Source organism: Pyrus communis, chromosome 14, assembly GCF_963583255.1.
Source record: "Pyrus communis chromosome 14, drPyrComm1.1, whole genome shotgun sequence".
Taxonomy (NCBI): domain Eukaryota; kingdom Viridiplantae; phylum Streptophyta; class Magnoliopsida; order Rosales; family Rosaceae; genus Pyrus; species Pyrus communis.
The window spans coordinates 24,624,186-24,638,725 of NC_084816.1; the positions used below are offsets into that span (position 1 = coordinate 24,624,186).

The window sequence follows — 14,540 nt, forward strand, 5'->3', positions numbered from 1 at the left end:
CTCTAACCCCAGAAAATAGAAAAATAAAATAAAATAAATAAAATGTATCTCTCTCACCTGCAGAACCCCATTTCTCCACGTCCTTCCAAATTGCACTCAAGCCATAAATAATTTTCTGTAGACCGTGAAGCTAATCATACATAGACGGACACAGACAGACCCTTGAGTCACAGAAAAGCAACTCTCTCTCTCTCTCTCTCTCTCTCTAAAGCTGTCTCCCTTACTCTGTGCATTAGTTATGTATGCAAGGCCAATATATTGGGTATGAAGGTCTGAGAGGTCGAGAGCTGATAAGGGACACGTTTCTAGGAACCGTGTTTTATGACTTGGGATTGTCCAGCAGCTTTCAATTCTTCCAAGTTTGATTCTGAATTAGTTAGCTGAACCCATATTCAATTGTCTGAGTCTCTCTCTCTCTCTCTCTCAAGATCCCTCGCTCTTTTTCCTCTTCAAACTCAACCTTCAAATAGCTTCCAAAAAACCCAGGTAATCATGCACGTCTCTCTCTCTCTCCTGCTTTGTCAATTGGGGTGTTTGGCTTTTGCATGCATCAGCTATAAGAGAAAAGATTTACACAAAACAGGTTCATAGTTACCGTGGCATTTCAAACTAATTTAAGGTCATGTGTAAGGATCTCTACACATACCCTTTGCATTAATTCCCGAGGATGCCTACCAGTCAACATGTTCCATGAAAGTATTTTTCGAACTTTAGCCTTCATTTTTGCATTTTGCTCAAAATATTTTTGTGCAAGAATTTTCTCATTTTCTGATTCATCACGTTCATCTGACTTCTCATTTGCTACCAATTGGTTTTTATTTAATTTACTCAATCAAAGGCATAAAATACATTTAGAGAAAGGCCAGAAATGTACGGAAGGGAGAAAATGGAGAAAAATGAGTTCGAATTTTCTCACCTTCTTCCTTTTCTTGCTGCATAGGTGAAGCTAACAATTTTTTGATACTGTTCTTAACTTTTTCTTTTTTGCCTTAAATTTTATTAATTTTGAATTGTGATATATATTGTTTCTGTGGTTAATGTTAGAATTTTGGTTTAATTGATTGAATAGCTCTAATTATTCTCCAACTACTGTAATACTGTGATTATTATAATATAATTCTGTTTATCTTTAGCTTAATTATTCCCGTAATATTTGCTACCAATTGATCTCCGACTTGTCCTCTTCAACTGTACTGGTTATTTAATTCAAACGTTCTTGTAATTTTGTTCATTTGTTTTCTATCGGTTTCGTCTTTGACAAGAATGGTTTATTTAGTTTAATTAATTTAAAATTTAAAATTATTTTATTAAAGGGAATTGTTATTAGCACTTCAAAAATCTCATTCTACACTCCAAACTTTCTATATTAGGAAAAAAAATACATTTATGAGAAGTGTAAAATGAGATTTTTGAAGTGACAATAACACTTCCCTTATTAAATGATAGCCTTAGCGTGCTAAATCTTTAAATGTTACGTAACTAGGGAATTGGTGAGGATCAAAACCGCATCAGAGTGTATGAGCATTATTGTTTTGTGGGACTGTAGTCAAAGCACAATCTACGTTGGTTGTGTTCATGTGCTCTATCTGTGAAAGGAAAAATGCTTGGAAGACATCTTTAAAATATGACTTTTTATGAATTATCTGCCACTTCATAGTTTGACATTAATTTACGTGCCAACATGAGGTGATGAAAAATCTACGTAAAGTCTTCTTAGCTTTCTCCGAGAAAATACCAAAGAAACTTCCCAGTAGTCAATACAACGATTCAGCCAAATACGGCCCAAGTCTTCGCCTCAAGATTTTCCTCATACTTCCTTAAGGATTTCAAATATTTTATACCTTTTTTTGGGAACCCTACACTAAATCATATGAAAATTATGAATAATTATGTTGTTTAGCTGATGATATTTGATGTTGGTTATCATTAAATTATTTCTACATTGATAGAATCAATTTTCCATTTTTTTTTAAGGTTTGTGTGACTTCTACAAAGAGGTGGTTTCAAAACATGTTTTTTCTTCTTTCCTTGTTTTTATTGCAATAATTTAGCGATATTCTACTTTAAATTAATTTATATATAACATTTTTGTTGTAGACAATTTGGTTACGTTTACGCGTGGTATAATTTTCTGTTAATTTTTTTCAGGGAAAAGGAAGAAGGATGCTGATTTGATTTCAGCATAAAAGTCTGCAATTTTAGCTCTGCTACGAAGTTTTTTGTAGCCATGTCTTCCGGGACTTGGATCACATCACTTTCGTGTTCGCCATCCGTGGTTCAGTCCTCGGAGGACACCGCCGTGACACCAATCTTTCAATGGCTGAGATTCATTTTCCTCTCTCCCTGTCCTCAGAGAGCTCTGCTGTCCACTGTCGACCTCCTCTTCTTGCTCTCGCTCTTGGCATTTTCGATACACAAGCTTTATTCCCGCTTCATCTCCGCGGATGGCGGCCGCAACTCCGACCTCAACAAGCCCCTTATTAGGAGCAACAGAGCTCATCTCAGAACTACTCTCCTCTTCAAGGTTTCTCTGATGGTGAGCACTCTGTTAACAATATGTTATGCAGTTGTTTGCATTCTTGCATTCACTAGAAGCATTGAGTTGCCATGGAAGCTCGTGGACGGGTTTTTCTGGTTGGTTCAGTCCGTAACTCATGCAGTGATCACAATTCTGGTGGCGCACGGGAAGAGATTTGAAGCGGTTAAGCACCCGCTTTCTCTTCGGATTTATTGGGTTTCAAACTCTGTTGTTATTTCCTTGTTCACAGCATCGGGGATACTTCGTTTGATTTACGGTCAAGGAATTCAGGAGCCTAGTTTGAGATTGGATGATATAGTTTCAATGGCTTCTTTCCCTTTAGCGATTGTTCTTCTTGTTATCGCCATTAGAGGATCAACTGGGATTTCTGTGAACAGAGAATTTGAGGGAGTTACAAATGGAGACGCAGTATTATACGAACCCCTTTCGAGCAAATCCAATGTGACTGGCTTTGCTTCGGCTTCTATAATTTCTAAAACCTTTTGGATTTGGATGAATCCTCTGCTAAGTAAAGGGTACAAAAGTCCGCTGAAGGTTGACGAAGTCCCATCCCTTTCCCCGGAACATAGAGCTGAAGTAATGTCAGTTCTCTTTGAATCGAAGTGGCCAAAACCGCAAGAAAAATCAGACCACCCAGTTCGAACAACATTACTCCGGTGCTTCTGGAAAGAAATTGCTTTCACAGCTTTACTTGCTGTGATCAGGCTTTGTGTCCTGTATGTTGGGCCTGTGCTTATCCAAAGTTTTGTAGATTACACCGCGGGAATAAGAACCTCGCCATTTGAAGGATACTACCTCGTATTGATCCTTCTATGCGCGAAATTTGTTGAAGTTTTAACCACTCACCAATTTAACTTCAACTCCCAGAAGCTTGGGATGCTCATTCGTTCCACGCTTATTACTTCTTTGTACAAGAAGGGGTTGAGGTTGTCATGCTCAGCTCGGCAGGCTCATGGAGTTGGACAGATTGTGAATTACATGGCAGTTGATGCCCAACAGCTCTCAGACATGATGCTGCAGCTGCACGCTATATGGATGATGCCACTGCAACTCACCATCGCGTTGGCCCTTCTATATAACACCCTTGGTGCAGCAGTGATCACAGCTGTAATCGGAGTCCTGTGTATTCTTGTGTTTGTTGTGCTGGGAGCAAGGCGAAACAACAGGTTCAATTTTAATGTGATGAAGAATCGGGATTCAAGGATGAAGGCAACAAACGAGATGCTTAATTATATGCGCGTGATCAAGTTCCAAGCTTGGGAGGATCACTTTAGCAAAAGAATCCAAGCTTTCCGCGACTCAGAGTTTAGCTGGCTGACCAAGTTCTTTTACTCAATCAATGCCAATGTCGTGGTTATGTGGTGCACCCCAGTACTTATATCAACTCTCACATTCGGGACTGCACTTTTGTTGGGTGTACAACTCGATGCTGGGACAGTGTTCACAACCACAACCATCTTCAAAATTCTTCAGGAGCCAATCAGGGCATTCCCGCAATCTATGATATCAATTTCTCAAGCTATTATATCGCTTGGGAGGTTGGATCAATATATGAAGAGTAGGGAATTGGTGGCGGATTCGGTGGAGAGGGTAGAAGACTGCAATAGTAGGATTGCTGTTGAAGTTAAAGATGGCGCGTTTAGCTGGGACGATGAAAGCAATGAAGAGGCTTTGAAAAACATAAATATAAATGTTAATAAGGGTGAGCTAACGGCGATTGTAGGGACAGTGGGATCCGGAAAGTCTTCCCTTCTCGCCTCAATTCTTGGTGAGATGCACAAGTTATCGGGAACGGTATGATTTGATACCATTAGATCATTTAGCAGATGTCTCTTACGATGTTAAATCCTTTCACTGAAGCTTCAACTCAATCACTTGTTAAATTAACAAAATCTTTGAAAACAGGTACGAGTATGCGGGAAAACTGCCTACGTGGCTCAAACGTCATGGATTCAAAACGGAACCATTGAAGAAAACATCCTATTTGGTATGCCAATGGACAGAGAGAGATACCGGGAAGTTGTCAGGGTTTGTTGCTTGGAAAAGGACATGGAAATGATGGAGTTTGGAGATCAAACTGAGATAGGAGAGCGTGGCATCAACCTAAGTGGTGGCCAGAAACAGAGGATACAACTTGCTCGTGCTGTGTATCAAAACTGTGACATATATCTTTTCGATGACGTCTTCAGTGCTGTTGATGCTCATACAGGGTCCGAAATATTTAAGGTGACAAAACTTTAGATTTTCTTCTACATTCGATTTCACTGTGATTGAATAGTCTAGCTCATACTTCACTGGTGCTTAGATGATGTATTTTTGATCTTCGTAATCTAAAAGTATTGAAAGAAAAGCGGAAAAACAACGGTCTTATTTAGATCTTTGTAATCTAAAATGGCGCTTATGATTGTAATGTCTGGCTTTCTGCAGGAATGTGTGAGGGGAGCGCTTAAAAACAAGACAGTTTTACTCGTAACTCATCAAGTGGACTTCTTGCATAATGTTGATCTTATTTTGGTAAGTAATTAAGAATTGTTTGTTGATTCTCGAAGAATTTAAAAATGCAATGTGCTTATGTATCCCTTCTGTTTATAAATATCAGGTCATGAGAGACGGGATGATAGTACAAGCAGGAAAGTATAACGATTTGCTAAATTCCGGCCTGGATTTCAAAGAGCTTGTTGCTGCCCATGAAAGCTCCATGGAACTTGTAGAAATGAGTACTGCTGATCCCAGCAAAAGTTCCCCCGGACCTCAAATATCTCGGCAACTCTCTTCAAAACGTGGGGAAGCAAATGGTGAAAACAGCTCTTTGGACCAGCCAAAGTCTGATAAAGCGAGTTCTAAGCTCATCAAAGAAGAGGAGAAAGAAACCGGCAAAGTAAGCTTGCACATTTACAAAGTTTACTGCACGGAGGCTTACGGATGGGGTGGTGTGGTGGTAGTGTTGTCCTTGACTCTGATGTGGCAAGCATCTCAAATGTCGGGTGATTACTGGCTGTCGTATGAAACTGCAGCAAAGCGTGCAGCGTCATTCAAACCATCGGAGTTTATTATCGTCTATGCAATTATTGCTGGTGTCTCATTCATCGTGGTATTGATAAGAGCACTTGTCGTGATGTTTGTGGGGCTTAAAACAGCTCAGACATTTTTCAAGCAAATTCTTCATAGCATCCTGCATGCCCCCATGTCGTTTTTCGATACTACACCTTCTGGAAGAATTCTGAGTAGGGTACGTTTTGGTCATACATGATGACATATCTATAATCTGTTTACTCTACTAACTTATGTATGTTTTGCCCGATTTGTTAACTGATGAGAGTTTTTCTGTTCACCAGGCATCAACTGATCAGACGAACATCGATCTATTTCTTCCCTTCATAATGGGTATTACCATTGCCATGTACTTTACTGTGCTTGGTATCTTCATCATCGTATGCCAATATTCATGGCCGACTGTATTCTTGCTGATTCCGCTTGTTTGGCTTAATGTCTGGTACCGGGTATGTTTGTTCGTTTCATTACAGTGTTAATTTTAACCAACATTTTAAGACTGTCAGCAATGGCGCCGCCTTAATTATATACTGAAGATTGTTTTTATATTTTTAGGGTTACTATCTTGCATCATCTCGAGAGTTAACTCGACTTGATTCAATCACAAAAGCTCCTGTAATCCATCATTTCTCAGAAAGCATATCTGGGGTGATGACGATCCGCTCTTTCAGAATGCAAAGCTTGTTCTCCAAGGAAAACGTTAGACGAGTTAATGCCAACTTACGTATGGATTTCCACAACAATGGGTCCAATGAGTGGTTGGGTTTCCGTTTGGAGATGCTTGGGAGTTTACTTCTCTGTGTTTCCGCTATATTCATGATCTTGTTACCGAGCAGTATTATAAAGCCCGGTATTTAAACACTCCCGATCCCTCTTGTTTTTGTTCATAATAATTACAATGTCCGATTGATTCTTGGTTATAAGCAAGATTTGAGGTGTGGGAGTGACAGTAGACGAGTGTCTGTTGCTGGGATTTGACTAAACCGGTTTTTCCTTTATGGTGCAGAGAATGTTGGTTTAACTCTCTCCTACGGATTGTCCCTTAATGGTGTGCTGTTTTGGGCCATATATATGAGCTGCTTCGTTGAAAATAGGATGGTGTCAGTTGAGAGGATAAAACAGTTCACAAACATTCCATCAGAAGCAGCATGGAAGATTATAGACCGTGTTCCTCCTCCAAATTGGCCTTCTCGTGGCAACGTTGAGCTCAGAGACTTGCAGGTCAGTTTGTTTTCAATTCTATTTGTAACTTCCACGGTTTGAATGCACGTTTTCATTAGTTTGTCATCACCATTACATTGTCTCAAGCTAAAAGGCCTCAGTTCCTTCTGTTGATATTTTAAACTTCGTGGTGAGCAGGTCAGATATCGCCCAAATACACCTTTGGTTTTGAAAGGCATTAGTCTAAACATTTTCGGGGGTGAGAAGATTGGTGTTGTTGGTCGAACAGGAAGTGGGAAATCCACTTTAATCCAAGTGTTCTTTAGGCTGGTAGAACCTTCAGGAGGCAGAATTATCATCGATGGGATCGATATAACCACAATAGGGCTTCACGATCTCAGGTCTAGCTTTGGGATCATTCCTCAAGAACCTGTCCTTTTTGAAGGAACTGTGAGAAGCAACATTGACCCAGTTGGAATGTATTCAGATGAAGAGATTTGGAAGGTAAACACAAAGCTACGTCGAAAGTAATAAGATTGAATTATACATAATGTCTGTATGTCATCTTTCGCTTAGTTGAAACAATGCTGTATGCTTATTTGCAATGATCTTAATTTTCTTGTAGAGCCTCGAACGCTGCCAACTTAAAGACGTGGTTGCTGCAAAACCCGAAAAACTTGACTCTTTAGGTATGTGGATCTCCCCATTGTTTACTCTCTGCATCTTGAAACCGACATTTTAGCACTAGGATTATGTACTGAACTTCTCTCATGAAATTTTAACTTGACAGTGGCTGATAACGGAGACAATTGGAGCGTGGGACAAAGACAGCTCCTCTGTTTGGGACGAGTTATGTTAAAGCACAGCCGACTCTTGTTCATGGACGAGGCCACTGCATCAGTGGATTCACAGACCGATGCTGTAATACAAAGGATCATCCGAGAGGATTTCGCTGCCTGTACAATTATCAGCATTGCGCACAGAATACCAACGGTGATGGACTGCAATCGAGTTTTAGTAGTAGATGCAGGTGAGTGCTCCCTCTAACTTAATATCTTGTCACAATCGGCATTCGTTTACCACCTGAAATTTGTAGCTGACACTCATCGGTTTGTGTCTTTAACAGGACTAGCTAAGGAATTTGAGGCACCATCCCGCTTGCTTGAAAGACCGTCACTGTTTGGTGCCTTGGTTCAGGAGTACGCCAACCGATCATCAGGACTATAACCAACAACGGCATTCTGCATCTCTCGTTTCCTCATCGTTGCTTCGAGTGGCGACTCCATTTACGCTTGCGAATTTTCCGAGAATCACTGGCATCCGTCCTCGAAGCCGGAGTAAAGGGGGTCGACTCTAATCATTTTTCCGAGAACAAGTCTTGCCTGCCACTGCAGGAAGTAGCTAATGTATAATGCACTTAGATTAGAAAACTCATATTTAAGCTTTCTTGCTGCACAAGAAATATGAAGATGCTTCTTGAAACATTCAGTTATATTATTCCTGGAAATTTCAGAAACTCAAAATTTATGGATGCAATCTCATCAGTTTCCAATTTCTACTTAGGATGAGTCTACATTAACATGACCATTCAAGTTATGCAAGAGTCTTCGTAAAGTGAAAATGACACGAAAATAGATTTTATAATGGGTTTGGTAAAAATTCACAAAATTTGATTAAAAATTGTGAGTTAACATAAGTTTACGGTTTTGCAAAAAATATAGCTGATAATTTATTGCATACCACGCGAATGAAGGAAAATGTTTAATCTTATAAGCAGTTTTAAAGATTTTTTAAGTTGGAAAAAAAAAAATCAAGAGAGAGAAAAATACCAGCATGTATCGGAAATGCCTTTCGAGAGCTAAAGAATTTTTTTTGTTTTTGGTCAAAGAATGATATGTAACTAGGTTTTATGATGGGTCTTGGAGGAATTTTTTAAACTAACTAAAAATCGTGAGTGATAACTCATAACTTTTTTAAGAAATCATTAGGAAAAACATCACAAGTAATTTGAGTGCAAACTTTTCACTCACAAAATGCATTTTTGAAATTAATTAATTAACTCTTTATAAAAGACTAATGTGTAACAAAATTCTCTTATCTAGACCAAAGGAACAACACGGGGCATAATTCGAGAACGAGAGTAACTATTACTAGAGTTTACGGACCAAAACTAAACTTTTGGTAAATTTAAGGACTTTTGTTACAATTTAGCCAAATTTAAAATTTAAGCAAAAGGTCAAATACAAAACGCAGCGTTTAACGTGGTATTGTATTGTTTGCTTTAGGTCAGAGTAAGCTTTGCAAGCTCTAAAACCCCGGGAAACATAAACCCTTCATTCCGCCGTAAAACACAGAGTCGCAGAGCGGCGGAGAGAAAGAGAGAGAGAGATGGGAAGGTCACGAAGAAAGTACAAGCAGTCGCGGACGAAGGTGCGCGTGGGGCTGCCGAAGAAGAAGCCCAACGTCTTCAAGCCCGCCTTCTGCCTCCCTCCAAAGCTTCGCGCCTTGCTGGAGCAGCAAGGCCCGGCCTCCGCCCCCCAATGGGACGCCGAGGGATCCGTCATTCAAAACTACAAGTCCTTCGGCTTCGTCTCCAACCCTAACTTGCTCAGCCTCCGAGCTCGCAACTCTCACGTGGTCGAGAGCGATTCTCTCCAGGTCCCCCCACCTCCCTCCGATGACCCCGACGCCGCCGCCGAGCTCGATTTTGGCGACGGTAGCGACCTTGAAGAGGACGGTCAGCTCTCTCTTTCTCTCTCTCTACCCTCTCTGTTTTTCTGAATTAGAAATTGGGAATTTATGATTTTTCGCTGAAATGAGTAATTTGAGGATTAGGGTTCTTCCAATTGTGATTGAAATTGAATTGCAAATGTTTTTATTTGAAAGAGTGAATTTTTTGGACAAATATTTCGAGCAGCATTCAAGTTTCCGAATTAGAAATTGAGAAATTACCAGACCTTTTACTGGGCTATTAGAATCCAAAAGTTCCTAGAAAATGGTTGTAATAAACTTTAGAACTGCAGGCTCTCAACAGAGGTAAAAGATTCACATGGAACTTGTAATCTCATGCCTATTTTCGTACTAGGAATTGGTATTTTTTTATTTTTTGCTGAAATGAGTAATTTGAGGATTAGGGTTCTTCTCGTTGGATGGATTAATGATTGAAACTGAAGTACAAATTGGGTTTACTGGAAGGTTTAGTTTTTTAGGGTAAAGTTTTTTACTTGATGTCAATGAGTATTTGAGCTTTCGAATTTGGAATTGGGAAATAATCTAAACCACTTACTACTGGGTTATTAGAATCCAAAAATTCCAGAAAAGAGGTTGTAATGAACTTTAGAATTACACACTAACAACAAAGGTAAAAGATTCAGATGAACCTGTAATCTCATGCCTATTTTCTGTTTATGCTGTGTTTTCAAAAAAAATCTTGCTATCGGTATTTGAGAAAGCTGGATCTTGAAAATCTTGTTACTTAATCAGATGGTTATATTTGATGGGATGGAAATCACCATATGGAGTTGTTTTCATCGTTTACGTACTTCAGTTTCTTTCTTTGAGTGGCATATAAAGACCTATAGAATGCAATGATGTAGAGGCTTAAGTGGATAGTGACGACAGAAACTTTCTGTTGTCCGCTCTAAGAAATAGACAGCTAGTTTGAGAAAACCAGTACTTGTAGATTGCATATAGCATTTGTTGTGGAGTTTCTTGGTTCTTTCATGTTTTTCTCTCTTCAAGTTGGGAAATTGAGATGTAGTTGATCATTTCTGGTGTTCATTTCTTTTTTTCCTTTTTAGTCACGAGACTTTCCTTGGCTATACAGATTTGAAAACTAGTCTAGGGAAGAAACGGAGGGACGGAAAATCTGCACCACTACAACCATTAACAGCCATGCAGCGTCTTCATATTGGTCGGCTCATTGAGAAGTATGGCGATGACTATCAGGTGGGCTACAAGCTCATGTCATATTAGAAATAGAAGTTTGTAATGTTGCTTCCTTCTCCTAAACGTGGGTTCTTGTTGCGTTCTGCAGAGAATGTTCATGGACACAAAACTAAATGCAATGCAGCATTCCGTTGCAACTTTGGAGAAATTATGCAAACGATATCGTGTGCATAAAGATCGAAATCCCTTGATATCGACCCGTTGAGGAATATGCTCGATCTTACATGGCGGGCGACCTCATCAGCATCCTTCCAGCACTCATGTCATCTCTTTTCCTTTTCCAATATGTTGTATGTTATTGATGACTTATAATAGAAACCTTGGCTGATGAATGATTAATTATGCAAAATGGAACGAAGTTTCCACTTCCGACATTAATATTTCTGAATTCGAACCTAAAATGTTTGGAATCCGATCGAAAAATTGAATTGGAAATTGAAATGCAGTTAGAGATTCCGAGAATTTCAAATTTCCATTCTAAATTCTTCAAAGTGTTCCGAACTTCTTGCGATCCAATCAGATCCAAATTTTAGAATGGAAATTGGAAATTTTGTTTCCGATCCGATCCATCCGAAAATCACCCCTATGTGAGAGCCTATAGTGGAAATATCAGAATACCACCTCCAATACCCACGCTATCTATCAAGAGTTGAACCAAACTCCAACCACCAATCGGCAACTATGAGCAAAGCCAGAAACTTCCGCGGCCGTGCGGGCGACGACAGTGACAACAAGAACAGCAACCCAAACCAACCCTCCTCCTCCTCATCCGCCTTTAATCTTAGTAATCAATAAATATGGTACAAATAGCATTACAAAATATAATCGTATCCTCGGATACTTTGTAGCAAGGTTCAAGGAGCCAGGATGCATTTGACCATAATCCAAAATGCAAATGTACTTGAACCAATTTGGTGAAAAAAACAGCGAACCCTCCCTTATTCATGACCATATGTACAGAGTTAATCAAAAGTTACATACAAGAAACTAAACATCCAGAAACAAGAACGTTAATGGCTTTCCAAACTACAAAATCGTTGGCGGTTTACAGAGCCCCAACCGTGGGGCAGCGACTAAACGCCAACGAATGCCCGGCACTGGAATTCCCAGTGCTGTTTTGCTTGCCGAACCCTCTCTACCCTCTCAGTCTGGAGTCTCTGCTCCCAGTATTCACGGCAGCTGTCAAAACATGAACAGATAACAATGAGAAATTTTGCATATATAGGATGATCATCCACTCGTATATGGATTCTAAGTGAGCGGTATATGCTGGACAAAAACGTACTTTCTGCTAAGTAACATGCTGAGCTCTTCTAAATGTACAGCGCCTTGGAAAACTCTTGCCTGAAATCAACATGAACAATCACAAAACGGTAAGCGATTTTAATTTGAATTGTAGCGATGCAGGTCCTAAAAGATTTCAATTTTACAACTCCAATTGGAAAGAAGATGTTTCCTCACCTCTCGGCATAGAGGGCATTTTTCTTTAGGCTCTGCGGACTTCAATCCATCGACAATAGTCACTGATGCGGCCGAGCAAGCACACATGTAGCAGAATATGTGACCACATGCGAGAGCAACTGGATCAAAAACCGTGTCCTGTAACGTTAAAGACAAAAATATGTCACATAACCTTAAATGAAGCACAACAACAGCAACATGCTTTCTTCCTACAACTCCTACTGATGTCTTGGTATTCCGGCGCTACAGCTACTGAAGGTTTATGTTTCAGTTGAGCAAATCAAACTCGTATCAGTGTTTGCAGTTTGCGGGAAGGAATGTCAAGCTTTACGAACTAGTCATATGTACTCCTATATCATAACTATGAGGCTTAAAATAGACAACTGAACTATTGAGGAGCGAGAGCGATATTTTGAGAGTGCTAGAACATTTCATATCAATTTTCGAAAGACTTGAATTCACAGGCAGGATAAGAAAACCAATATATCAACAACACAAATAAGCAGTCAATAATCCAATATATGAAAACCTTGATACTTACCAAGCATATAGAACAAGTCAAATCGATATCAAGCTTAACGGAATCAAAGAGCTCACAGGCCAGAGATGGTTTCCCATCATTAATCTTGAGGGAGCATCCCTCAAACAGAGCCGGTGTCTTACTCGACTTAGTCTTGGTTTCCCTTAAATTGATGTGAAAAGCCATGAGCTCAAAAAGCCACGGGCTCTGAAGGAGTCCAATGTGCATGCTTTGAGCTTGCGACTTGAAGGCCTGTCCTTGCGTCGAGTAATGAATCTGTTCCCATAACACAAACGAAAATTATAAATACATATTTAAGTGGATTACCGAAACTTGGATAAACGAACTATCAAGTCTGAGGCAGTTGGATTCACTTACCTTATCATATTTCTTTAGTATTTTCCGAATGGCAACGGCGTTGATCAGAGCATAAGTCACGAGGTCCTTGCCTTCTTCGATCAAGGCACCATGGCCCCCTCGACCTTTGCCTTTGAACCAATACATGTACTTACGAAAGCCGGAAGACAGATGGAGTTCAAGCAATTTCTGTGCGCGCTTATTGAAGAAACCCACCACTGCAGACATCTCATTGAGAAGGGCCGGGAAAAAGCTCCCGTCACACACTGCAAAAGTTCAACTAATTAGCATAAAACAATTGAAAAACAAAAAATCAAATATCATTCTGGATTCATTGACTCTCAAATTTGCAAGTTAAAACAGATTCCATATGCCTTCAGGCTTGAACATCTTTAAAATCCGGCAATTTTTTATTTTTTATTTTTTTAAAGACGATATTCTAAACTACTCTAAACTTAATGATAGCTGGAACTTTGATTGGGATGGGAACGCTGCCCTAGCCACCAGCTGGCCTAATAGAGGACTTGGCTTGTACTCCACCTTCAATTTTTGGCTTTCAAACAATTGCATGAAACCATGCAAGATGTTTGCTTTTCATCTCAATGATTTCCAATTAAATTAACAAGAATACATACATGCATACATAATATATATGGAATTGAAACAGCCAGAAAATTAACCAAAGTTAAAACCTTAATCATAAAAATCATCAGAACCAGATTTAAAAAAAAAAAAAAAAAAAAAAACACCTGGGCAGTGATCAGGGCAGGTACGGACGTCATGGAAATCTTCTCTGCGGCATTTCTTCAAGATCTTCTTAAGCTTCTTGAATCCGACTCCGGGCAGCTTCTTCTTCTGGCCTTGCATGTACTCCTGGTATGTCTTGCAGAACTTCATTTTTCATCAATATTTAACCCAAATCCTTCGACCTTAATTAAATTTACCGGATAATCAGAGATGGGCTGCGACTGGAAGGCCGAAAAAACCAAACTTCTCTTCTGAAAGTTTTTATCTGGTGATGTTTGCGTGTAGGGCTGTGTAACGGTTTCTCTCTCTCTCTCTCTCTCTCTCTCTCTCTCTCTCTCTCTCTCCACTTGAACAAGAAGACGTATATAAAGGGCGAACTGACGACAAATCGGAGAAATACTGAGGTCCTGATTTTCCCGAGAACAGGTCAAGGATTTTTCTCGGAAAGTTTCTGATTTGGTGAAAGGATTTCTCGGAAACTTTTAAAACGGATTTGAAAACATTTTCTTTTGGGTAAATCCAGGTTGGAAAACATTTCCAAATCGACATGACTGCAAAATTATTTATGTTCCACACTTCCACTTGTCACCGATGTGACACTTCCCATTTTTTTTCTTTGTTTTCTTCGTTGATTACTGGCTGAGAAAGTGACTCTAAAATTGGGTGAGATATCCAAAAGAAGTTATCTGGACTCTTCTTTTTCCTTGAACAAAAAAAATTATATAGCTAATAATAGTGTATGTAAGTTCGTTGTGA

The 14,540-nt window shown here is 39.5% G+C and overlaps 3 protein-coding genes across 5 annotated transcripts; 2 read left to right on the forward strand and 1 right to left on the reverse strand.

The window, feature by feature from the left end:
• The first annotated feature begins 71 nt into the window (after nucleotides 1–71).
• On the forward strand, nucleotides 72–8,313 carry LOC137715262 (ABC transporter C family member 14-like). 2 transcript variants are annotated; one of them, XM_068454519.1, is made up of 12 exons: nucleotides 72–486; nucleotides 2,149–4,333; nucleotides 4,445–4,765; nucleotides 4,967–5,053; nucleotides 5,139–5,768; nucleotides 5,875–6,039; nucleotides 6,146–6,440; nucleotides 6,597–6,811; nucleotides 6,950–7,255; nucleotides 7,377–7,440; nucleotides 7,542–7,781; nucleotides 7,878–8,313. In XM_068454519.1, exons 2-12 carry the CDS (start codon nucleotides 2,228–2,230, stop codon nucleotides 7,976–7,978), a joined length of 4,530 nt encoding a protein of 1,509 aa, XP_068310620.1. In that variant the 5' UTR covers nucleotides 72–486; nucleotides 2,149–2,227; the 3' UTR covers nucleotides 7,979–8,313. The 2 variants fall into 2 exon arrangements, with proteins under 2 accessions (XP_068310620.1, XP_068310621.1); XM_068454520.1 differs by lacking the exon at nucleotides 72–486 and adding an exon at nucleotides 1,358–1,974.
• Nucleotides 8,314–9,053: 740 nt separating this feature from the next.
• LOC137714894 (nucleolar protein 16-like) lies at nucleotides 9,054–11,073 on the forward strand. The gene is made up of 3 exons (XM_068454050.1): nucleotides 9,054–9,488; nucleotides 10,578–10,699; nucleotides 10,788–11,073. The coding sequence occupies exons 1-3, from the start codon at nucleotides 9,140–9,142 to the stop codon at nucleotides 10,902–10,904; spliced, it is 588 nt and encodes a 195-aa protein (XP_068310151.1). The 5' UTR covers nucleotides 9,054–9,139; the 3' UTR covers nucleotides 10,905–11,073.
• A 411-nt stretch (nucleotides 11,074–11,484) lies between these two features.
• Nucleotides 11,485–14,306, reverse strand: LOC137714892 (probable E3 ubiquitin-protein ligase BAH1-like 1). Of its 2 annotated transcripts, none has more exons than XM_068454048.1 (6): nucleotides 13,787–14,306; nucleotides 13,059–13,303; nucleotides 12,702–12,956; nucleotides 12,161–12,298; nucleotides 11,985–12,043; nucleotides 11,485–11,878 (listed from the first exon to the last, which is right to left on the reverse strand). In XM_068454048.1, exons 1-6 carry the CDS (start codon nucleotides 13,932–13,934, stop codon nucleotides 11,773–11,775), a joined length of 951 nt encoding a protein of 316 aa, XP_068310149.1. In that variant the 5' UTR covers nucleotides 13,935–14,306; the 3' UTR covers nucleotides 11,485–11,772. The 2 variants fall into 2 exon arrangements, with proteins under 2 accessions (XP_068310149.1, XP_068310150.1); XM_068454049.1 differs by lacking the exon at nucleotides 13,787–14,306 and adding an exon at nucleotides 13,377–13,467.
• Between the last annotated feature and the right edge of the window lie 234 nt (nucleotides 14,307–14,540).

What these genes read in the sequence shown, in the direction of transcription:
- LOC137715262 (XM_068454519.1), top strand. Translation starts at nt 2,228, where the DNA reads ATGTCTTCCGGGACTTGGATCACATCACTTTCGTGTTCGCCATCCGTG. An exon ending in CTGGAAGAATTCTGAGTAGG is followed by an intron (nt 5,769 to 5,874) that starts GTACGTTTTGGT and finishes TCTGTTCACCAG; the next exon opens with GCATCAACTGATCAGACGAA. An exon ending in CAGATGAAGAGATTTGGAAG is followed by an intron (nt 7,256 to 7,376) that starts GTAAACACAAAG and finishes ATTTTCTTGTAG; the next exon opens with AGCCTCGAACGCTGCCAACT.
- LOC137714892 (XM_068454048.1), bottom strand. Translation starts at nt 13,934, where the DNA reads ATGAAGTTCTGCAAGACATACCAGGAGTACATGCAAGGCCAGAAGAAG. An exon ending in CTGCCCTGATCACTGCCCAG is followed by an intron (nt 13,304 to 13,786) that starts GTGTTTTTTTTT and finishes GAACTTTTGCAG; the next exon opens with TGTGTGACGGGAGCTTTTTC. An exon ending in TACTAAAGAAATATGATAAG is followed by an intron (nt 12,957 to 13,058) that starts GTAAGTGAATCC and finishes TTATGGGAACAG; the next exon opens with ATTCATTACTCGACGCAAGG.
- LOC137714894 (XM_068454050.1), top strand. Translation starts at nt 9,140, where the DNA reads ATGGGAAGGTCACGAAGAAAGTACAAGCAGTCGCGGACGAAGGTGCGC. An exon ending in TAGCGACCTTGAAGAGGACG is followed by an intron (nt 9,489 to 10,577) that starts GTCAGCTCTCTC and finishes TTGGCTATACAG; the next exon opens with ATTTGAAAACTAGTCTAGGG. An exon ending in AGTATGGCGATGACTATCAG is followed by an intron (nt 10,700 to 10,787) that starts GTGGGCTACAAG and finishes TGCGTTCTGCAG; the next exon opens with AGAATGTTCATGGACACAAA.